The 25,126-nt window shown below is 44.0% G+C and overlaps 1 protein-coding gene across 1 annotated transcript; it reads right to left on the bottom strand.

The window, feature by feature from the left end:
* Positions 1-780: 780 nt before the first annotated feature.
* On the bottom strand, positions 781-24,790 carry PDE6B (phosphodiesterase 6B). Its single transcript, XM_068422682.1, has 23 exons — positions 24,708-24,790; positions 23,197-23,881; positions 20,751-20,903; positions 20,326-20,415; positions 17,723-17,863; positions 16,560-16,634; positions 16,406-16,470; positions 15,284-15,350; positions 15,090-15,137; positions 14,759-14,908; positions 13,612-13,755; positions 12,958-13,023; positions 12,189-12,335; positions 10,629-10,736; positions 9,522-9,631; positions 8,418-8,505; positions 7,753-7,853; positions 6,302-6,409; positions 5,446-5,509; positions 4,619-4,693; positions 3,602-3,685; positions 3,164-3,320; positions 781-2,018 (listed from the first exon to the last, which is right to left on the bottom strand). The coding sequence occupies exons 2-23, from the start codon at positions 23,605-23,607 to the stop codon at positions 1,960-1,962; spliced, it is 2,511 nt and encodes an 836-aa protein (XP_068278783.1). The 5' UTR covers positions 23,608-23,881; positions 24,708-24,790; the 3' UTR covers positions 781-1,959.
* Positions 24,791-25,126: the final 336 nt, after the last annotated feature.

Below are 25,126 nucleotides of genomic sequence, written 5' to 3'. Positions count from 1 at the left end.
ACACAAGGTCCCCACTGCAGCGGGGCTCCCGGGCTGCCCCAGCACCACCATTGCAGAAGGAAGCCTTGGAGACCTTCCTGCTTCGATGGAAATGGGTCACCCTTGAGAAACAGCCTCCTCCACTGGCACCCCCACCCTGAGCATCCACAGACACCCCTCCGCATGCGTGCACAGTCCCCCTCGGAAATACAGGGCAGCACGCCTGCCCCAATGCTGCGGAGGGCAAGCTGTGCTCCCAGGGGCATGCAGGCAGATGGGGCACAGCCGCCCACAGGCCCTGGCCCTGCCAGCACTCTGGGTGCGCTGGGCAGGCACCTCGCGCTCCCTGGGTGACCACCGCTGCTGAAGCACCCTGTGGCGCCCAAGCACCTCATCTTGGGCACAGGCAGCAGAAAGGTTGGCCTCCCGGCTTCATTTCCCAGAAAATGTTTGAGAACATAAGGAGCTTTTCTCAGCATTTAAGTGTACAGTGGCTTGTGGTGATCTTTACAAGCCCACTGCTCACAGCTCTGCAACTGTGGCATTTTTCCTGCTGGAAAAAAGACTTGTTTGACTTTGTATGCTATATGATGAAAGCCTCCTACATGGTTCTTAACGAAACTGAGACATACAGAATGAAGTCATTACTAGTGGCATGTTTAGCTTTCATGCAGGTGGACAGGTTTCTGTATTTTCCTGAAAGACAACTTGCTGCTCACAGAATTGCTGCATAGTGATAGAGGATTACATCTTGCTTACTACACTGGGACATGGATAAATGATCACCAGGTACCACCATAATTCTAGTTTTCCTTTTACTTGCAGTATTTTTGTAATGCAAAACAAGATACTGAAGGGTAAAAGCACTGAAGGTAGCAGGAGTAAAGGAAGAAGAAGAAGAAAATCCCCAGCAAAACAGATCTCCAAACACTTAAAAAAAAAAGAGAAAGAAAAAGAGAGAGAGAGAGGAGGAGCAGAGAAGGGTGTCTCTACTGCTACAAGAGTGTAATTGAATGTTCTAATATGGTTTCACAAATAAACATGAATACTAACTTTTATCTGAAATAAAAGAGTACCAGTCATCAGTCTTTCGAAGTCTGGAGGGGAATCTAAAAACCAGACATCTCAGAACAGGAGGAGGAAAGGAAGGAGGGTTGGTACTGATGGGAGGAGGACTGCATTAAATAATATTGGCATTACGAGGCAAAACAGAACAAATTTAGAAGATGCCACGATTCAGGATGCTTGGGTATCTGGAACTGTAATGGGTAATGATAACACTGTCTTCTTACAATCACGTTACAGAGCGAAGCCTCGGTTAGCGCACAGTGTGGATCCTGCTCGTGAAGATGGCAGCTACTGGGTGTTGCACAAATGGCTCCATGCTTTAGAGCAGCAACCTACGCAAATTCTTGAAGTGAGGGCAGAACTATTATCTCTGTGACTGTTTCTTGGATTTACATGGAATGGTAACTTTTTAGAGTGATTCAAATGTTTACTATGGTCAGTTTTCATGCTAACAGATACAGGCTTAGATATGATAAATTTGGCTCTTTTTCAATTTTCCTACTCTGCAGGCTGTGGTTGCATACATTTTCAATTATATGGGGTTGTACAGAGCAGGATATTAATTCAACTGGCCCCATCAGCTTTGGGGTAAGAAGTGATTCAGTACAGAAGAAATGCTCTTCCGTAGTCATGCAACCTGATTTATTGGGCCAAATGTTGTTCTGACTTGCCATATGCCATCTGACATCAGGTGCATTAAATGGAGCACGTGACAGGACAGAACTGGCTCCTCACCATCAGGAAGAGATGCAATTAAGGCAAACGAGATCTAGCCCTTCCCTGGTTGGTCATAAGCCTAATTAAATTATCAGAACAGTCCAATCAGGAATGTATTTGTATGCCATGATATTTTTTTTTTTAAAAGCATGGGCATTCTCATTTTGGGTGGCATATATTGCATTGATAATAGATCTAAAGTATGCTACAGGTTTTGGAAGCTGGAGCTGTTCCTCCATTACAGGTTATTCCATCTGCCATAGAAAAAGAAACACAGAATTAGAGGTACAGTTGTAAATGTTCTTCTCAGTCATTACAGGAGTTTTTTAGCACTTTTAGATTATCCAGTGATCAATGTAGTTCACACCTACAGTACCCATATCTAGAGCTGTCTGCTGTGCAAAGTAATCGTACATGTAAGGCTGCTTGGAAAGAGTGTTTTGGAGTTAATAGAAACCTTCCTCACTTAAATACCAATTAATTAGGAAATAATTCTTCAGAAATTTTCCAAATCATAAAGCACTTACTTTTGATATTTAAAATTAATCACTATGAATTAAACTGAGATAAAACATCTAGATAGCTCTAATAATTTCTAAACTGCGTCATTTGAAGAATATCCACCCCATGGGATGTTGGGATTTTGGTCCAGTTTGGAACAAAAGGAGACTTCAGATGCAGCCTCTGTGGAGTGGTAGCGCCAAGTTCTGACAGATATTTGCTCAGAAACTTGGGAGAGGCCAAGAGAGCCTTCTGCTTCCACCTTTCTGAGAGTCAAACAAATCCTCAGGCTACCAAACAAGCTTTCACCCAACACCTACTGCAGCTGATGGATTTCAGTGCTACCCAGGCCAGGCCCACAGAATAAAAAAAATGGATTTGATCAAAATAAATTGCTACTAGGTACTACTACTACTGCTTGCTTCTAGGTAGTACATAATTTGGGCTAGAAATGGGATGAACTATATTCCTCAAGTGTTCTCCCTAAGAGTGTGTCAGCTTTTCTTAACTCCTTCTGCTTCATGACCTGTGGGACAGCACACCGGCCACAGCCCCTGTGTACAAATGGATGTCTCCCTGCTCTTTTCCAGGGACATATGTATACTGCAAAGGACTTTCTGCTGTCCCCAGCTGCATGGGTGCTCATGCTGAATGTAGTCTCACTAGTTTCTCAGGCACTAGCTCCTGGGCATTTGAGCAGGTGGCCTTTTTGACAGCCTGTCATGGTGTCAGGTTTGAAGACAAGGTGTCTTCAACCTTGCCAGTGGAGCAAGATTGAGGCAACTTGTTCTGGGCATCTGACCCTCTGCAATGCCAGCAAAGCTTGCTGCAGATCTGGGAGAGTATCGCATAAGTATGTTTTTGAGTTAGGAAAGAAAAGGTAAGTATTGTTTCCGACCTTTCGTTGCGGCCAACTTCTCTTCCTCCTTTTTCTTCTCTTCCTCCAGAGCTTTCATTTTTGCATCATACTCATCAGCACGCGTCTTCCACTCATTTCTGTTGTTCATCAGCCCATCAAGCATAGGCTGAATTTCCTCGTGGAAACGTGAAAATTCCTAACCAAAACACACCCATGAGTGCAACGCAGCGCAGAGGCAGTGCTTGTCTATCATACCCCAGGACGGACCCCGACAATTCGCCTCCCAGGCTGGCTCATGAAGGGAAAGCATTAACAGCATGAAGAGCGACCATGCTGCGATGCCCCAGAGAGGGGCAACTGTTTTTTCCTTTACCTGTCCCTCGCCCCACGAGTGGTGTTGCTGCATCAGGACTCACTCACCTGGGATTTGAACCCCTGTTGAGAAGGATGGGGCGTACAAGGGTGCATTTTTCTTACCTTGTAGACAAACGAGCACACAAAGTCGATGAAACCCACTTGAAGCTTTGGAAGCTCGGCAGCTTTCCTCCGGTCCATCATGGGCTATGGGAGGACACAAGTTCACCATGATTTATGAGAACACTTAATTGAAAAACACACCTCTATTTTCTCCCCAAAACTGCCTTGTTGTGTCAGCCTGGCAGTTCTGCCGTGCCGTCCATAACGGCTGTCCCTCACAGCCCTCTTCCTCCACTGCAGAGGATTGAAGTGGGCTCATTTCCTTTGCCACTTTAGGAGAAATTTTAGACTGCTTTTTCAGTGTCTGTGGATGGGGAGGGGGACAGAGAGTTTTTCCCTTGTGCCTTTCAAACAGATACCTGAGAGAAAGTTCATGTTATAAAGTGCTGAAGAGGTTTTCAATTCTCTAAAACATAACTGAACATGAAACTATATTCTTATAAGGCCTTGTTTCTTACTGTATCATTTCTGATGCCTCTGTGGGCAGAGGGAGTGGATGAAAGTCTACTTAAAACACAAACCACACAGGTGGAGGCTGCATCAAGGAATGACTCTTGGCTGTTTCAATGCCAAATTTAAGTGTTTCTTATTATAGCAGAAAAAAATACTTTAAGAAACACTGCTTTAATGTACTTCCATTTACCAGAAATAATTTCTGGACTCTATGTGAAGCTTCTGTTTGTACTTCTTCTCTTTATTGGAAATTCTGCTTCCCTCTATGATGTACGTATTTCATTTTCCTTTTTTCTGTAAGGGACCAGCACAAAGTCTCCAGGAGAACAGTCACCCCTTGCTGGCTCACAGCCACTGCGACTCATCCAACTATATGGAGCGCTGGACAAGAGGCTCTGTCATAGAGGGTCTTCCCTAGCTGAGTACCCACTTTGCGAATGGAGTTTGGCAGGTGTGGTGATTTCAGGAAGACTCACAGCGCTCTGAGAGCAGCATTGCTTGTAGTAAGTCTCCGCGGAGACTTGCTGTCTGAGCAGAACTGTCTGGCTCTCGCATGGTACTTACAATAGGCTGTTGCTGAAGGACGCTTATTTCTAAGTCTCCTTGCTCCCAGAACTCAGCTGCTACCAGGAGAGCTACCTACATTGCCAAGGAGGGAAAAACAAAAGTTAGCACTGACTTCAGCTTTATAACTTGACACGCTTCAGGTCTCCAACATGAAGCAAACCTCACTTCTAGCCCCTCTCTGTCACTTCATGTCCAACCCCAGACCCAGCCTTTCTGCTGGAAAGGGCAGCAGTGGTAAGGGGATTGCAGCCCTGCAGTGACAGCTCAACAGCCTTATTGCACTGGAGCTCATTAGTCCACTGTTCATCTATTAAAAAACATTTCCAACGTGTGTCCCTCAAGGATTTGCCTCTTGGTCACAGTTGTGGCTGCCTATTAAGATTTTCTCAGTTGTCCTTTGTCCATGCTGAACAGGAAGATGGGTTTTATTTCTTTTATCCTCCTTTAAATTTTAATGTTTCTTACTTAGCAATTGCTCAAGTGCAGTTCAGGAAGGAACTCCTAAAGGAAATCAAAGAGCTGAGCAAACAGCAGGTATTGCTGTAAAAAAAACCCAACCCATATATTACATGCAAAAAATGTCACTGTAACCCAAAAAGATAAATATTTGGGGATTTTTCTTTTCTTTTTTGGTAAACATGAATTTTCTACAGAATTCACAACTACAATCTTAAAGATTGGTTTATCAATCAAAACCATAGTTATTCTAAAGTCCTTTTGGTAGATTTGGTAGGAGACTTTGATTCAGCTTCTAGGCAGCTTACGAAATCACATTACTTTGAAGTATAATCTAGAGAAATCTAACAGTATATCAAGCACCTGACCTTACTCTGGACTTCCCAAGGCTTTGTGATTGCTGACAAATCACAGGCAGTCATCATCATGGCCCTAAAAACAGAAAATAAATTAATTTCTTCTCTATAGCCTGCACCCTACCTCTTGCAGGCTTGGGATGCTCATACCCCAATACTGTGTCAGGTATCCCCCAGTCCCTGCTGAAGTGGTAGACAAAAAAAGATGGGTTGCTGTAACAGCCTTGGGAATGACTGGGATGCTCATCAAGGATTGCTCTCTTGATTAAAATGTATTTATGCTAGGGAACTGCTTGTTTCTGGCACTAGGATGTTTGCTGCTTTAGTCATTGCTGGGCTGAACTTCTTGTCTTTGTAGTAACATCTTTGGCTCCCTCGTGGAGATGTAGCAGTGCAGACTACAGTGAAGTTGTGGGTGCACTTCATCGCCAGTGCAAAGCTTCCTGCAAAGCATCTGTGACCTGTTGCGACCTGTCGTGACCTGTCTGGTCACAACAACAGCTTGTGCAACTCAGATAAGTTACCACTGGGAAGAACAACTAATGGACTGGATCCTGTAGATCTGCCATTGCAGCCTGACCCTACTTGTGGCCTGCAGGGTGGTCTGGTAGGAATATACAGCCAGAAGGGATCCTGCATTTCGTTAGGAGTATATGACCAGAAGCACACTCTAAAACCAGTCTCTTACCTGGATGAAGAACCAGTTTAAGCTTTTTTCCCTGTTTTTTTCCTGCTTCTCCAGAAGGTCAGATTTGAGTGGACAGTAATGTATCACGTTCTGATTTCGCACTAAGTGCAGCACAAGGCATATTCTGGAGCTCTCACTAGGTGACCATTATCACTAACCTTTCCAGAGCCAGTTACTCACATGACAACCTCTTTCTTTGTTGTCTCCAGAGATAGGTATTCAGTCCATGCACTCGTGCTATCGTAGGTCTTGGACTCATCAACGATCTTTTGAAACATTGTTCTCTTTCTTTGAGGAGAAAAAAAGAAAAAGCTCTAAAACAAGGAAACAAATGCGTTAAAAACAGATGGCTGATCCTGATATTGATAACCCTTCCAGAAGAGTTTCCAGTAGTTGCTGTCCTGGCATTTAGGTCCTCAAGGAAACCCCAACAAAACCAAGCACCATCAGCTGCTTCTCTTAAGTACGGGAAACTGTTGTAAATGACTTAAGTATAGCGGTGAGACATGAGCAGGAACTTGGACACATGAGCTACTGCAGGTTATGTCATCTGAGAAATGCTTCCACCTTTGCTGGCAGCACAGGAAGGCTTTTCCCCTGAATGTTAGGCAAACTGCGGAAACCTAGAGCTGGCTGGAGTATTTGTAAAGCTCTCTAGCTTTATATTCTTAGTCTGACCTTGTTAACCTCATTTATATACCTAAATATATGTAGCAAATTCTGTGAGGGGTGTATACACAACACACCCATGTTTTGAGTGTCATGAAATCTGGAAAAATCTGCTGTTTCAGTGCTAGCAGAGAAGACATTTAGGCCAGATGCACAATGTGTATGTGTTCTGTCTGTATCATTTTGCCTGGGTCTGATCTCAATCAAGCCTTTGCTGCAAAGACTGGCTTGTTCCCACCTGGTAAGAAAGTGGTGGTAACTGCTCCCATTTAGCCACCCTGCCTCTGGAGTAAGAGGACTGGATATTGCACCCTCCTTCATATTCTTCTTTTGCGGACTGTTTATATTTTGCGTAATCATTCTTCAATGCAAAACACAGAAGCAGTCTCTGGTCTTGGCACTGTATTTTGAAAGCATAGTTTGAAAGCTCCTTGCTAATTAGGAAGTCATACGTTGCTGACTTCCAGCCTTATGTCCCTGGCACTCAGCGCAGTTCCTCCAAGATGTTTGTCATTTTTGGCTTTTGGGTGTGAAATAGACTATGAACTGGATATTTACCTACAATGGACCACTTGTTATTTGGGTTGTGCTGCTCCCCCAGAGAAGTTAATGTAGCCTTGGCCAGGCCATTTGCCATTTATGAGTATTTTTAGTGCTGAAGTGCTAGGTAAAAAAAAATCGGACATCTCTTTCTGTTAGGGGATCATATAGCAATGCCTTGTTGGAAATAGAGGGTTAAAAAGTCACATACGTGATCTAATGAGTAAAAGTTCAAAACTCATTTGAACAATTTGAGTTCTCCCCACCAGCTCTGATGCCAGTATTAAAGGCAGACTTGCAGAGGCAGTGTCTGTAAAGAGAATTTCTGCACAGGGGGCTCTCAGAGCAAAGCATCACATTTTGCCTTTGTAAAGTACTATCTGCTTTCTGCCCTTCACACACAGTGTACGTGACCAACTTACTTGAAGTAGAGTGCCAGGTCTGTTGCTATAATGGCAATGTCCATCAGGTGAATCAAGTGCTCATGCTGTCTGCGGTTGAGGTTCTGACATATATTCAGCGACTGAAAAGCAAAGGAAAGTGAGCTGCAAAATCCAAGCACTGTGCTGTTGTGAGTTATTGGCCATCTCCCTTTCTCAAATGTGCTCACTTTTTTTTTTTTTAAATAGCTTCAGCTTGCTCCCCTAAGGTGCAATGGTTGTGAGTCCCGTTCACCCTATGTTGGTGCCTAGTCTCTCCTTCTGTTCACTGAACACAGTTAGTGTCCTGTACCTTGTCACACAGTGTATGCCCAAACTCTGTCTCCTGGCCCCAGTGTGAATTTGAGTGAAAAGTTATCTGGGGGAGTGTGTCAGCCTTGGCCCTGTCAGAGGGGCTACAGGAGGACAATCCTGTATTTAACGTATTCCTGTGGGGATAACAATATGGCTTCTGAAGTCATGCATTTAGGAAGCCTGTGCATTTTGGTTCTGGATGAGCATAGAGTACTTGGAGAGTGAAGCAGATGCAGTTCCTCAGTTATCCAAACCAGAGAAAGGTCTTGTGCTATGCTGACAGCTCTGCTGTTGCTGAAAAACTTCCCTGAAAGTAAATTATTTATGTCCTTACATTACAGTTCATTACCAACCTCTTGAGAGAGCAAGAATTTTCCAAATTCCAAGTGATGTCTCTCTAAAATCGAGGATCCATGAAGTTTAGCTAAAGGATTTTGAGATCTGATTGTGTAAAGGAAAAAATAAAGATGTTAGTGCAGTACTCAAAAATAAGAAGTGTCCCATTTTGTATTTGATTTTGTCACACACACCAGTTCAACTGACTTTAAAAGGCTTAAAAGTAATATTTTTAATAGCTAATGACTTCAATCTAGTAAAAGACTTTTCTGCCGTTGCTTATAACTATTTGGACACTGTATAAAATAGTCTTCCAACTACAAATTTCACCCAAAATGTTGTTTATGGCTGGACTGTTATTACTCAGCATAGTAAGCTTGTTTAATTCCTAAATAACTACATGTTGATATCTAGTAATAGGAACAGAAAAAACAGCAGTCCTTGAACACTTTGCTAGCTGAAAAGCAAGACCCTCTTGTAACGAAAACACCAGCCAGCTTCATTTACATTTTTCCAAAGTTCCAGAAAACAGAAAGACAGTATAGCCAGCAAGCATTGCAGAAGACCTGTGATCTGACACTACTTTAGGTTAGCAACAGAGGCTTGACTGGTCAATGAAATCATGCAACAATTTTTCTGTAGCTAGTAACTACCTACTGAGAGCAGCACCCTCATACTCATAGGTGCTTTGTTTCTGCAGGTGGTGAAGGCAGTGCCATGCATGGTGCTTTCTCCATAGATACCTTCCAGCAAAAAGTAGGCTTCTTATGTCCAGGATGCTCCTGGTGGCATCCTGAGTCTGCTGTGTGCTCAGGCTACTAAATGCCTGTGCTGTGCTTGTTCCAGCCTGCAATGGTAATGTAAAGTGTTGCTTTAACCAAAGGAGGTTTGCTAGGAGGTGAAGAAAGCCCCAGAGAGCACCACAAAATTTCAATTTCCCCACTGGCCAAAGCATAAGCCCAAGTGCTGTAGGCAAGCTGAAAAGCAAGGTTATTTGCAAAAGAAGGTTGTTACCCCTGTGTATAAAACAGAGCTGTACTGGAGTTTGGTGTGATCACAGCCTGATCCCACGCCACACGAGAGCAACAGTAAATGGTTTGAAGTGGTAGAAAAGTACTTACTTCATTTGGTAAAGGTTGTTGGTTCCCCTGTGGTCAATATCGTGGCACAGAGCAGCAGTTACCATTGCAAGGGCTTCAAGGTCTGTGTAGTAACGCTTCAGTTTGCCCGTCTGGAGGGTGAGAATTTGCATGTTGTCTGTTAGTATCTCTTACAGGAAAAGGTACTGAGCTTTGACTGTTATGTGCTGGGGATCTCCTCATTGAAACAGTCCACGCGAACTAAGAAGACTTCTGAAGCTGAATGCAATACGTTGTACACTTAGGTCAAAATGGGGAAGGAGCTGGAAACAAAACATTTCAGTCTCAAGTAGGCATGTGTGTCATGCCTATATGCTTGATGCTCACCTATGATGTTGGCTACCCGCGACTATAGCAGCCTCATGGCCTAGGGACACCAGAGTCCTCACAAGCACATGTCCAGTCACTGGACACAAAGTAGTTTGCAGAGGGACTCTGCATCTTTCTGGGCAGTGGGATCTCCAAGATGAATCGCCCAAAAGATTGTCTGGGGATGGTAGGAATAATTCTCATACCAGCTGCATGGGCCATACTGTCTGCACTGGGTCCTGGTGCTGGTCCATCCCTCGTGTGGAGCAGCAGTATGATACCTGTTTTTCCTGTTGGGGCACCTGTTGCACTGAAAGCCTGTTAGAAATGGCACTTGCCACATTCACACTAGTGATAGACCTACACCTGTGCCTGTCCTGCCTGGAAATAGAAAGCAAGAGGTTGTCTCCATCCCAGCCAGCTAACTTCAGTCTGGCTCTTACTGTCAGAAACTACTGCAGGAAGGAAAGTCTTGTAGTCTCTCTCCCCTACCCTGCAGAAGGATTTAATCTGGAGGCTATGCAACACTATACACATCTGTACCTGTGAGAATTAAAGCACTCCATTCATTGGGCAGTATTGTCCACAGCTTTAAGTGTAATGCAAGGACTGTCACTTAAGGCAAAGAGAGACCTCATCTAGCAGGACCTGTGCTAGGAGTGACAAACCTTTATCCTACACCAGGATTCAAAGGGAGCCCTGCATATCTCCAGGGAACAACAGAAGACCTCCAGTAAATAAAGCTGTGCCGCAGAATTAACTGGGCTGGTGTTACCTTACCATCAGGAGCGTGAACATGGTCTGCATGACATTGAAGCCGTGGCGCCAGTTGTGGTAAGTTATCTTCCGGTAGCCTTTGCTGACAGAATACACAAACCTTACCAGAGCCTGCAAATTGGGGAAGAGAATGTTAGTTTGTGTGATGAGGCTGCTGCCTATTGCTCTTGCAACAAAGACCACACACAGAAGTCACGGATGAGGTTCACACCAGCTCTACTGAGGTGGCCCCAGAAAGCAATTAGAAGCTGTAATATCATCAGGCTTCCCTGTCAGTCCTTTTATAGTAAAGCCTAGTGGAGAACTAAAGGGGACACTAAACTATAGCTCTCTACTTTCTAATATCGTTCTCTTTTTTTTTCAAAAGAAAAATAAAATCACAGAGATGCCTGTGATTTTGTGAAACAATAAACAGCAATGTCTAGAGGAAAAGAGATTTCATCCTACTGTTTGTGAATTTAATGAATTTCTGTGTTTCTCTATGTTGTCACTTGTAAGATTTGCCCCTCCTGTGTCTTGTGATTTACTGATACTGATATCTCTCTTCAAGAGATATGGCTCCATAGTTGTAGACATGGGTGGTGTTTATATTGCCTGAACAATTACAGTCTAGGGCATTAAATAACAATCTGTTTTTTCCCTCTGCATTCTACTTCTTCACGTGTACTTCTCCTCTTGTAGCTATATAGGTTTTCTCATTAGAGAGCAAATTAATTATGGAAGAGTATTCATTTTTTAAAATCTGAACTGCCCAGAGTGGCAGCAAAGAATTACTGCTTTTCACACCTGTATCAGGGCTCAGTTGCTCCAGAGTAGATATTTGGGATACTTTTTGACAGTGACATGCAATAAGTAAGAAGCACAGAAGTCATTCCCATTCAGAGCCCATCACTTCCCTCCCACTTCCCAGCCTGCCTTTCCAGTGAAAACTCTTCCTGCAGTTACCTCTAGATCCCACTAGATGGAAATAAACCCCACATGATGTGCTGAGAAATCTTGGGGAGCAGCAGCGCTACTGAAATGCCAGTTTCACAAGTCCTACAGGGGCTTGAACTGCGGCAAAAACTGTGAACCTGCGCATCAGGGGCTATGGGGTCCTTGTTCGCACAGGTCACACCACTCCTGTCACCAGCAGTCAGGAAGCTGGTACTAACTGCACCAAATGAATGCACGTCCGTGTTTGCAGGGGGAAGAGAAGCAGAAGGGCCTGCCAGTGTGGGTTTCAGCATATGTTGGCTGAAAGCTATAGGGTACATGCTGTAGCAAACGAAACATGCGCACAAGTATGCACTGCCCCATGTTGCACCTGGAAACAGAAGAGGCCAGCTTAACGCTCCAAACCCGCATGTAAGTGACCAGGGGCTTTCAGAGGGGGTTCCCTGCCCTCAGCAGGGTGAGGGGGCTCAGGATGCATGCCCCTCTCCCTGCAAGCCCCCATCAACCCAGTTCTCCAGCCGCTCTGTGAGCTGCACAGGGCCCCATGGCTGCACGGGGATCTCAGCCACGCCACGAGTCTGCTGGCCATCCAAGACAGGAGTGTGCCTGGGTGTTGCCAGCTCCTACCTCCTGTGGGATCTGGAACTTTTTCACCACGCCGAGCTCATAGTACATCTGAATGCCACACTTCACCAGCTCTAGCTCGGTGCAGTCAAAATCAGAGAACCTGAACTCATAGATTTCGAACTTGGTGGGCCCTGGGAGTTCTTCTTTCTGTAAGAAAGGTGGGACAGTTTGTTGCTGTGTTACTTATGCCATCCATAGAAACACCTGGAATGGGTTTTGCTTAATAAAAATGTATCAGTCTGATACTGCTGGAAACTGTTCCTTTTAGAATATAACACATAAATAGACTGAAATGCAGCTTTTCATAACTCCATTAGTGGGGAAAGAGGGAGGGTATTTTTGGTCAAGTGCAAGAAATATTGCTTGTTCTCTGTTAAGCACTTTTCTTGTTGATTTGATATAGTTTGGAGACTCCAAACTTGACAGGTCTTACAAGGGAAGACTTATAGCCTTCCATGTTTACTCTGGAGAACAAAATGCGAGACACGTGAGGGTGGCTGATGTGTTTCCAGATGGACTTTGAACCCCTTGAGATAAAGTGGCAGAGAGCGGGTACTCCCTGGGAGCTTGGGAAGGCATTCACTGCCACCTGATAATAATAACCTCAAACTCACACAGCGGAGGAGGGCAGGATATGCTTTGCCTTCACCCTTCACCAGGTGCCCTGTTGATGTGTACCAGTGTGCCAACACTGGCAGCTCTTCCCTGCATCCACCCAGGCAATATTTCTTTGCCAGGGCTGTCCATTCCAGTAGTACATTGCTCTTACCAGGATGCTTGCCAGCTCCTCTTCCTCACACTCACTTGGCTCCTTCCCCAGCTTTTCTCGTGTCGGCTGCAAAGAGCATGGACATGTTAAACTGACGACCGAACCACACTGGACTTTGCACTATGCAGCTTTGGGGCAATCTAGGGCAGCTTTTATATGCAAGTTGTGCTTTCTTCCTGGACCTTACTTCTATTTATGGTCTTTCAACCCATTCTTCCTCGTAAAAATGTTCTCCCTCTCCTTGATTTTGGTTCGTGTTTCCCCCAGTTGCAAACGTCCCCCCAGAGCCAGTGTCCCAGATGGGTCCTCTAACCTGACATCCTCTGCACTAAGAAGGTTTTGGGGAATAAATCTGCTCCTTTTCCACCCCTACAGGCCTGCCCTGAGTAGCATCGGTGTGAGGCCACCTCCAGGGCTGGCTTTGCTGAGGAAATTAGAAAGGACGCAGCGTGGTAGTGTGCTGAGATGGAGGGGAGACCACAGAGTCAAAACAAAGACTTGTTCTGCCTCTGTGCACTAACTGGGACCCCAGGTGCTGCCTCCACACCGTGGTGGTTGGAAGCATTTCTGTGAGGTGGGAGACTTGTGTCTGTGCTGTAAGTCAGGGGCCAGGCCAGTACACTTGGGAGTGTGCTGCACATTGTGAGGAATTACCATAATGTTCTGGATTTCATCCTTGTCGCATCTCACATGGTAGAGCACCATATCCTGAGCAATATCCTTCCGGTTCTCCAGCTTATTCATCTTATCATATGTGTCTGTGTTGAGTACAGACCAACCCAGGAACTGTGTCAAGGACTTGGTGAGGGGAAAAGAAGGAAATGGTGAAATACCCAAAACATCTGTTCCTCAAAGACACAGAAATATAACACCGCATGATATATTTTTAGAGAAACACAAGCTCCACTTTGGCCACAAGTCTAGCAACGAGCAACCGCGTGTTTGCTCCCAGCTGCTACTTGCTCCTCAGCAGAGCAGCTCCCCAGCTGTTGAATCTGCCTAGGTCTCCAGAGCATCCATGCTGTGGAGGCTCGAGTACCCTCTGTCCAGTTCAGCATATGGAAAGCTATTTCTGTGTTGTTGCAAGTGCCTGCATGCCTGTGGAAAGGCTGGTGTCACAATGGTGACAGCAGGTCAGGAACCCTCATATCAAGGGAGAGAAAGGTGGTCCCATCACCTTTCACTTATGTTTACTCATATCCTGTGTTTGCTCTCAACTTGTTTGCTGTCCAGTGGCCAATTCAAACTGAGGGGTTTTTTCACAGTCTTTTTGTTTAATAAGAAAAGTCTGTTTCAGGACACACTCTGATTGATAACAGATGCCAAGAGCTGAATGCCTATATTGGATTGAAACTAGCATACGAGCATTTCTAAGCAGCAAGGTCTTTAATTATAGCTGCTGTTGGTAGATTCAATAGCTGGCCACCTTTTTTATCTTAGCTATACAGGCAATTTCTGTGCAATTTCACCAGCGAGTTGCCCAGCCAGTGTGAGCCAGCTGTCATGTATGTGAACACAGATCAGAATTGTTTAGTACATCACAGCTGCTTATGGTTAGGTGTCCAATCCAAGAATGCTGAAACAAAATGATGCAAACACAGCTGGGTTCCCAAGACCCAAAACCCCCAGTATTTCATATAGTTGCTTTCAAAACTTTCAAGCTGATGCATAACACCTCTATAAGCAACAAAGAATGTTCCTTAGCTGCAAAACACTGGGGGATGCTTTGCAGGTGTACAATGAGCAATAGTGACCTCTTTCAACAATATGAACTACTTCCAGCCACAGCAAGAAAGTGTACCTCCATGAGGGTCTCATCCTGTTCGTCAAATGGTTTCCCATCTTTTCTGTTATAAAATGTGACAACGCCAACAATTTCTTCCTTTTTGTTGACTATTGGCATGGAGAGAACGTTTTTGATAGTCCATCCTGAATCATCTAGAGGACCTTCCTTGAAGCAATAGCAAGCAGAAAGACACCATGTACTTAATGTGTTTTCTAAATACATCAGCACTCCCATTTTACATCAAGACTACAGGCTAAAGAAATATTTGTATGTCTAATATTGTCTCTAAATTACATTTCTGCAAACAAAGTAGAAACCTTGATGGGACTGGAAGTTTTCACAGTACCTGAAATTTAAACATCTCATCTGCAGCAGCATTCATAATGTTGCAAATCTAGGGGGATCAGACAAAAGAAAAAATTTTACAGTTTGGGCAATGAGCAGTTTAAATACCAAAACAAAAAACTGAATTGATGAGAAAGCAGCATTAGTATGACTTCATCTCAGACAGCCTTGATGAAGCCTAAGTTAAGTACTTACAAATCCACTTTCAGCCACGTAGGTTGGCAGTCCAGTAACTAGCGCCCAGTGATCTGGGGTAGGATTTCTGAATGAAAGAAAAAAACATAAGGGAAATTAAGGATATACATTTACTGAAGAATGATTATGGAGCTGAAATGTATCCAGCTGATTGCACAATCCATGTTTACATGTTTCACCCTCAGTTACTAAACAGTCCTGTTACTTTCAAAGGACCCATATGTGCAAGCAAAAATTTTTCATGTAAGTAAACACTTTTCCTTCAAGGATTCAATACAGAATAACTCATAAAACATCATAGTCTGCAGAGGCTTAAGAAAAGTTGTTCCTGGGAGTGGGGCCATGTTTCAGACCTTCAGCACAGAGAAAGACAGAAAAGAGTTCCTGTCTAAGAGTATCTGCCAGCCTGAATTTTTGAACACTGCTGTACCTAAGCAGTGGGGGCCTTTCTTGCACTTACACCGACGCAAAGCGGTGTGACCAGAACTGGGTTAAACTCCTGTTATGTCAGATTTGTCCAAGGTATTCAAGGCTCCTCTGAGAAATTCAGTGGCAAGAAGAGAGGGTGATTTTCAGAAAGAGGGAATCTTAGTGTGGTGTCAAGAGAGGAGGAAAGGCCAGAAGTAGCCTTGAAATGCAGTCAGTGGATAAGAGAAAAGCAAGGAAGCTGGAAGACAGGCAGGGAAGCAGGAATGACTGTGAGAGGTCGGCAGTAGTAGCAGGGGCTTTAGGGGATCAGGGCTGAGACAGCAGGTGCCTCAACATGAGGGCAACCTGGATGGGCTCACCCGCTAAGACAGGGAAGGAACCAAGGAGGAGTGATGCCTCAGCCTGTCAAGGAGAGTGGCAAAACTGCAGGCAGTCAAGGCAGTTCATTTCTGCATCTAAAAAAAATCACTGGTTGCAGTGACTTTTGGAGCCTGACTTCCAAGCCAGGATCCCGATGCCCTGGAGGAAATCTTTGTCCTGCAGAAATGTGAGTCGAAGCACCAACTTACATTCTGGCTCTCTCACTCAGTCTTCTATCAATCCTTTGCCTCGTGAATGTCTTTAACTCATGGGGAACCTTGGTTTTAGCTACACTTTTTGTCCGTACCTAGCATACAGAAACTGGGCACTTACGGGATGACTTTAATGTCTTCTTTCCCATGTAATATGTAATCAATAACCTTGTAAAAGACTATTTCCTACAAATAAAAAGAAGAGTGGTGTTAAAATCACTGGTGAGGCAATCCAGCCTGACAGGAGAGAGTTTAAGAACCTGGTTCTCACGTACCCTGCCATCTGGGGTGCGAGGTCCTGAGTAGGGGGGAACTTCTCCCAGCAGGACTGGCCACAGGTCAAAAAATTCCTGGTTTTAAAATAAAAGACGTATTTTTAGCGTAGAAAAGTGCATTCTGCCTTGAACCTCAAAGTAACCACTGCTCCACTGTGCTGTTTTTGGTACTGTGTAAACAAGGCATGAAATAATAAGATTAGTTCAAAACTAGGCAGCAGGATGGTATATCTAAGTTGGGAAGTGTGAGGTGCATTACATGGCTGTATATAGTCATATACTGCCCATACACAGGATGCTGCTTCATTTGGTGAACAGCACAGGCTGTACTCACAGAGTAAATAGCTATGTCAATATTTCATGTGTTCTTCATTTTCCAGAGTGTGACCATAGGGCTCATCTACTACTTGCTAGCTTGTTTAAGTGAAAGAATTTTTTTGTTTGTTTTTCTTAGGCTACATTATAATGCTGATCAAAGTGTCCTTAGCACATTAATGATCTTTTAATACACCACTTCACAAGACAGCATACTATAAAGGCTCTGGCAATGTGGTAGAGACCAAAGGCCATGGTAGCCTCAGTCAGCCTGACCATGGAATAAAGCAGGGCTCCTATGACAAGGATGCTCTGTAACCCTCACATAAAACTTGCCAAAGTTGCAAACAATCAGACCAAATCGGAGCTGCAGAAGTAATTTAGCTTCTGTCAGCTTATTTTCATAAGCCAAATTTCACCTAAAAGCCTGGATAATGTGCACACGGACAAATCCTTGAGGAAGGTGGCTGCTTTGTTGCCTGGGGTTTCCACAGGTATCTCACTATGCTTCTGATATCCAAAGACTTTGTGAGGTTGTACTTATGTTACGGGCTTTGACCAGGATTGCTATGGTCAGCCATGTTTGCCTTTCCTTTGTCTTTCCAGCCTCTGGCTCCTTCAACAGTCACATTCCAAAGATAAGCTCTTCCCTGTCCCTCTCTTTTTTTATCCCAGGCTCTTCATTTGCACAATGGAATAAAAAAATGACAACCAAAGCAGGAATAATGACTCAAAGCTATCTTGCACTTTGGCTGCCCCAGTAAAACTTATCTCTGCACATGGAGGCTACTATCCTCAGTGCATAGCAGCAATGCACAAAGATGCACAACACACATGTGAACACTCACCTTCTGCTTCGTCATGTCCAGGAGACCTACTGAGTATCGGTCACAGTTCAGGTATGCTCTCACCGTGTAAAAAGCCTTGTGGAACTGCCTCTCAATGTCTGTCAGTTCCTCAAAAACCTTATTAGCTGACCACAACAGCACCTGCAGGATAAAATCCAAATGTAAGCATAGCTTCTCCTTGAGAGCTGGGCTTCCCAAATGTGTTTGGAGTAACATGGAAACGGTTGGGTTTTTATACTACAGTTCTTGAAGAGGCCAATAGCAACTTATGCTGCAAACTGTAAAAGCATTGCTTATTCACACTGTGAATTACTAGGGAAAGATGCGCTCTGAGGCAGAGTCAGGTCATCATGGAGTGCTATGTAAAAGTCCAGTCTTACAAATACAGCACAAAAAAGTAGTAGTGCCAGATAAAGAGATGGTTCCACTTATGTTTTATACCCTTAAGTAAAATCTTGCATCCAAAAACAGTTAACACAAAAAATGTTGCAATTTGTGGAGGCCTGAGTTGGCAATATCCGAATTAACACTTTCCTCAAAGCCTTTGTGCAGCTTCTTTGTGTGTGCATCAGCCTATGATCCTTTTCCCCATCCTGTGCCCTGCAGATATACCCTTAAGAAAGCTGTTGCTATTAAGCTCTTTCATTTGTAAAAATGGAGGTTATGCAGTGAATTAGGCAGGTATTTCTGGTGGCACAAGGAGGGTCTTTGTGGGCCTAATGGAGAACTTAATTTTCTCTGAAATGTTAAGGAAGCCATCTATGCAATTGCCTAGCTTAGCTAGTGCCTGTATGCCTGTATCTGAGTGTGAGTGCTTTGCTTTCCAAGCCCAGGAGACATGAGGAGCAGTGCTTCAGAAGCACTGAGATCTGCTACCTGAAACTAACTGGACCTGTGCTTTGAACAAGAAGTACTGCTACATGGCCACAATCAGGAAAAGTGTGTCTCACCTCTTCATGGGGCACTAGTAGGTTTTTTTGACAATTCTGGGCTGCATCAGTCTCCATTTCTAATCTGTAAATTGGGATAACTCTGCCACTCCTGTGAAGTCTGAGATGTTCAATGTCACTGGTCTCTGAGCATCCCTCAGATAGGATAGTGGTGTTGTCATACAAACCGTTAGAGGAAAATAAGCAATGGTTTATTTTTGGCATTTTACAGCATGCAATAATTAACACTGAAATCCATGAGCTCAGGGAGGAGGACTGAAAGAAACACCTGAAGAATGGCCAGTTCATGAAAAGATGTAAAGAAGTTGGGCAAAATGTGTTATATGCTCTTCTAAAAAGGCTCTTGCACAGTATCTGAGCACAAGCAGACTGAACTGTCTTTGCACAAGCCATTTTACTTACAGCATCCCCCAGTCTTTGCAGTAGGGATATTTTGCAATATTAAAATCCTAGACCACCTTTGAGAATGTCATTTGATCACTCTGTACTTTGGTACTTTTAAATATAACACAATGAACCATATTAAGTCTCACATAGACCTTTAGATCTAGATGTCCAAAGGTATGCCAGTTGAACTATTGGTAGAACTAGCAGTGTGTCTTGCATCCGTTTCTGTGGGACCTGCTGACACAGCAGTGATATATGAACACAGGAGTCCTGGGTTCAGCCCCAGACCAGAGCACCCTGCAGGAGACATTAGGCCTTCCACCTCTTGGGTCTCCACTTTGTCTTCTAGCTCCTTCCTTACCTCCCCCAGTCCTACTGCTAAGCCCTCAACAGGAATAAACCGTCACTAGTTCTACTTTTGTTGAATTACTCAGCATTGCTAGATGGCTGTAACACCTAACCATTGTTCATGTTTTTGATTACTGAAAAAATTAAATGAAGCACATGATATAATGAATTAGTAAGTACAAACGCTGTCCCAAAGCTTCTAAAATAAACTTTCATTCTGTATCCATTTTGCTGAAGCAGGCGTTTATCCCCCACAGGAATGCCCATTGGAGACAAGAGCATGGCTGCCATGAAGCACAGATGCAACTGCACGTCTTCTTCAATGACAACCAGTTGTCTGCTGCAGAAAGTGATTGCATGGATTCACATCCATGACAATAAATGCGAGACTCCTTTCATAACGCAAGACATGGAAAAGAACAGTGGGTGAATTGTTTCAATTCAAAATACCCTAAAACCCTCATCTATGTTCATTTCTACTGAGGGAGGCCAATACAACAGGCATATGAGAATAATTTTACTGGCACTAAGAAGAAATTCAATAGCACTTTTTAATAAGCAGGTAAGGAAAAAATACCACATTCTTGATTGTTTTGGGAAATCTCTTGGTGCTACTGGCTGAAGTGGTTAAATGCCCCAAGAGTGTTTCATAGCCTGAGTTCAACAAAACACCTGGAGCTCAGTTCTGCTGAAGCTGGTGCCAACTGCATCAGCTCCTGCAGTTCTGCCAACAGCAGCAGGAAGAGAAACTAATGAAGGACTCTGGGGAAGGAGCAGTATCTGAAAGCAGATGAAGGCACCTTTTTCTTTCTGCTCTTCAGGCACAATTCTCTGAAGCAGATCAGCTGCACCTTTGAAATCAGAAGAACGCACTCATTTGATTTTGAGATACAGCCCAATCTGCATTTTCAGTCTTACCTGGCCTCTTCGAGTCTCACAATTGTGAAGATAACTCAAGTGATAAATTTTCAAGTTCAAGGAGGCAAAATTCAGGTACTTCAGAAACATCTGAAAAGGCAAACAATGAGATTGAGTCGAATGCAGCAGCAGCCTCGTGTATACTGGATTTCATAACACCCCTTTAGCAACGTCATGGTAATTCCCCTGGATAAATGCTTTGCTTTGCACTGGTGTGAGATGAGGCTTATCCCACTGTAACTTCCTTGAAAGATTTCTGAGATAAGCATCTTCATAATAAGCCTCTTCTGTTAGAGGATGTGTCCCCTGTAGAGAAATTCACACCAGTGGAGCTTCACTAAAGCAGACATCCCTAGGGTAGAGAGTCTCTGTTACACGGCAAAAGCAACAACTGCTTGTTAGAAACTGAGCTACTGACCACTTACTGTTTCATCAGAGCTGGTGAAGTACGGGCCGTTCTGCTTATTAAGAGCCAAAATGACAGCAACTAAATCTTTGCCATTCAAGATGGGTGTCGCAAGGATGTTTTTCGTAGTGTATTCGGTGAGCTCGTCAACAAATGAACTGAACTGGGCACACTGTTCAATAGAGAATTTACAAATTAAGCATTGTTCATAATGTCTGTAGTCTTGAAACCAAGTCAAAGCACGCCTCTCAGAGTAAGCTGCCTAAAGAAAGTTTTGCTTAAAAAATTATTGAGGAAGAGAAATGAAATAGCAGAAAATTGGACAATGTACAGGTGATAAAGCTAGTATCAAGAGACTGTGGCTTCTGACTGTAACACGTGCACATTTTCACTTTTTGCAAACATCTTGCAAATGATAAGCTTTAACATGTCAAGTTCTGTCAGAACAAGGAGGTTCTTCACTAGTCATTCTCAGATCACTGACATCCTTCATAGTACCTTTTCCACTCTTTCCTCCGACTGCTCATTAACACTGTGAAGTGGGTACAGACAGTTACCACGCAGCACTGCGTAGCCACAGTTTATAAACCAGTGCTGCCTGGTACAGTCACTGGGAATTTCACTCACCCTCATTTTTCTTCTGCTTTTGCCTGGGCTGTGAAGCTGCTGTTGGCTTGTAGCCTCCATGAAGCTATTTACCCCTTGTTTCTCTTGAAAATGTTCTCCCAGGCATTCCCTCCCATGTTGCTGGGCCTTTGTGCATGGGGTGGTAGATTGTAGGAAAGATATCCCAACGGACAATGCAGCTGGCACCAGCAGTGTGTGGTTCCTGGAACTCTCCCCCTGCCTCTGAGAGCAACCCACCCCCTTCTGCCCCAGCAGCATTTTGGCAGCAGTTGCAATGTGCAGGTAGCACTGCTATGGACTGGACTGCCCAGGGAGTCACCCATGAGGATATCGCTATTCAAACCACTGGGAGAGTGCTAGGTCATGCTGTAGGGGCAGCACAAAGTGAACTCGACCAGTTGTTCCTTATGTGAATGTCACTGTCACCCCATCCCAAAAGAAAACAAAGCAGAGAAAGGGTAGTGCTGGGAACTGACACCATCATCACCTGCCAATAGGGAATGCAGGGATGGTCTTGCTGACCCATGATCTCCCTGCTCAGATGAATAACTTGTCAGCTACAAGTCCTAGTTGGGTTAGAAAAAGCCGCACAGCTTTGATCATATTCAGAAGGCTGCACCAGAAAGAATAATGACTCCCTAATGCACCTTCTCCCCATACCTCCCCCACTGCTGGCCTTCCCTGCCAATTGGGGTAGACCAAGCATTTAGCTCTGAGTTTCCTTCAAACTCATTGCCTTATGGCAATGCCTGAAAGCACTAGAGCTGGAGTGCACCACTTGGCTCACAGCACTGATATCCTTCCATATTCTTGGAGAAAAGTCTGATGCCAGAGAGCTTTAAAAATTTTAAATCACATTCTGATGCTTCTCCCCCCCTCAAAAAAAACCCCAACATTTCAAAATGAAATCAATGTCTCAGTATGTTCTGTGGAGGGCAAGGAAGTTTTTGTTTAAGCATTTGGATATGCTTGTATTGAGTAACAAATGGACAGAAACAGATGGTCTCTTTGTAACTAGCAAACAATAGATGGAGTAATCCCAAATGCCATATTTGGGTCACACGGATTTTAGTTTTATACCTATAATTAGGACAAGCAGATTGTTATCGTTGCCATTCAGGTTGACATGATTCAACCTGGGAGTATGGGGGGTAAATATTGTCATGAAGGCATAAAAACAAAACATTAAAATTCCTTGGATCCCTCCTGGTATTGCAGTGTGCAGTGTTTGCTGAAAGTTTTTTTGGTCAAAGTTTGTCTCTTGCTGCTTCTGATGAAGATCACCCATACACAGGTTGCAGTCAACCCACCTGCTCTGAGGTCCACTCCCTCTGGTTAATAAAAACGCCTCTAAATGCCCTTTGACCAAGCTTCATCAGACAGCAAACATTTTCAAATGTCATTTGTGGTGGAAAACTCTTCCTGGACTCACTGTAAAGGATTTCTCTCTCTTTGCCAATTACTCATGCAATATAAATGTATGTGGAAAATTCCATATGTGTTCAGTGCAGATCTGACTGTACCTCACTCTCTCTTCTCTGCTGGATTAGATGTGATTTTTTTTTTTGTTTTAATTAGACAGGCAAGGTGTGACAGTGCACCTGTTTGCAGGCATTACCACATAGTGTAATTAATGTGCTTAGCTTCATCTCACTCCATAAATGAAATTGGAAGGAACTTACAGACTTGCTACTAGTGCTTTGGTTTCCACTACACAGCTGTTACACCACAAGAGGTTTGACCAAGCACCGAGATGCCCTGCTACCTCTTGACCCGTTTGTACTAGTAAGCATGTGAGCCTTTCTTATACCGAGCGAATAAATAAATGGCAAACCTACCTCACTGACATCCTTGATGTTCATGGTTTTCTTGGTTTGCGCAACGTAGCCCACAATGCCTATGTCCAATGGATAGACAATCTCGCAGTCTGGGGGTACCAGGCAGTCCTCCAGGGTGCTTCCCTCTTGGATGTTGAAAAGCCTTGTTGCCAGTTCAGGCGTGCCATTTCTCTGCCTATACATGAAAAGACTACAGCGATCAGCGTCAATAAGGGACCTGACTCTTCTCAAGGTCTTGAAAACAACTTTCTCCATGTTGACCGTTTCATGCATGTCTTGGATCAATTCAAAAAACATTTCAATCTCATTGCTATCCGAGGACTCTGTTTTGAGTTTCTTCTCGAAGTACTGCTTGGCAAAAGCAGGGTTGCCATCAAGAAATTTCTCCACGTCGTCTTCACTAATGCTCATTGTGAATGCCCTGGGTCTTGTGGTGGGTAGTAGTCCAAAGATGTGGTCTATGCGAACAGCACTCTAATTTCTGATGTAGTTACTAAATTTTTGTAGTAGAAGGTGTTGCTTCGAGAATGACCAAGAGTGAGGTAACACTGCAAAGAGAGCTTGTCATCAGGAAGAGGTATTCCTTTATACTGCCGAAGGTGAGTCTGTGGGAGGACAGATCTTCTCAACCAAACAGATTAGATGACCTCTACAAGAGCTTTGGGTCAACTTTCTTCTTCTTAATCTAAACGCAAACAAAAACTGAGTACTCGCAATATCTGAAAACACTCTCCTTTCTCTTCATAAGCAGAACAGTTACTGAAACAATTATATTGAGGCAGCAGCAACAGGGAAGAACTGCATCTCCTAACATTGAAATAAGCTCTTTAAAGTCTAATTAAATATATACTGCTTGGGCCTAATCCTGGCTAACAAGGTGAGCATCTTATTATTTCTGCTCTCCCAGCTCCCTGCAGTAGTAGGAGGTACTTTTGCGCATCCTTCACAAAAGAGCACAGTGGTCAGAACAAAAATAGTGAGGTAATGCTGCTCTTTCAGCTCTTTATCTGCTGCTGTAAGGGCTGTTCTCAAATGGAGGCACCAATCCTGAATGCTTTAGTCCAGGATTTGAACTGAATTTGCAAGCTCTGTGGCCTTTTCTTCTTGCTGGTAAGAACCAGGAGAGGAAAACATGCCTCCTAGTGGCATTCCTTCAGGAAGGAATCTGGAGAGCTTTGGGTTGGGGTGGCTGGGTTGAAACACTCTGAGGAATCATGGGAAGCCCTGCAGACACAATAAAGAAAAAACACCCAGGAAAGTAGAAATATTTCCCTCATCACTATCAGTGGAGAAGGGTGGAAATTATGGCTGTGAGGGACAGAAGTTGTTTTACAACAATGAAGCCACTATGCTGTGCAAACAGCAGGTGAGGGTCAGCATCATGCTGGGAGCCAAAATAGCATGGAGGCCACTACTCTTCAGGGGAATTAAACAATGCACAAGGGTTTTCGTCCGACGGGAACAGGGGTAAGTCCCATCCACTGTGTTGCTGGAAGATAACCAAGGCTCACCTGCTTAAGGAGTAAAGGTCCAGGCTGCCCATCACTGTGAGCATTGACGCTATTGCTGGAAGTGGTGCAAACCAGCCCAAATGTGAATGTGAGTGCCTGGGAGGAGAGTGACAAGAGACGTATCTGTGATGACAGTGTTAGAAATGTTTATACAGGTGGGTCTGGAGCTCAGGAGGGGGACAGGTGGGGAGGGCCTTGGCCCATCAGCAGAGAAGACAGAACAGAAAGCTGCTGATCCATCTGTGTCCACCCCTGAAACAGGAGGTGAACACCATCACACAAAGGCATGGGAGTATAGGGGAACGGAGTTAAGAGAGAAGTAATTTCAGAAAATTGCGGGTAAAACAGTGGAAACTGAGACAAAGATCTACAAATTTGTTATTTATAATTTAATTTATTCCTATTCCCTCTTTTGGTTC

The sequence above is a fragment of the Nyctibius grandis genome, chromosome Z (genome assembly GCF_013368605.1).
Source record: "Nyctibius grandis isolate bNycGra1 chromosome Z, bNycGra1.pri, whole genome shotgun sequence".
Classification (NCBI taxonomy): Eukaryota; Metazoa; Chordata; class Aves; order Nyctibiiformes; family Nyctibiidae; genus Nyctibius; species Nyctibius grandis.
The sequence above is the reverse complement of the archived record's forward strand: the minus strand, read 5'-3'. Positions and strand labels throughout refer to the sequence as shown.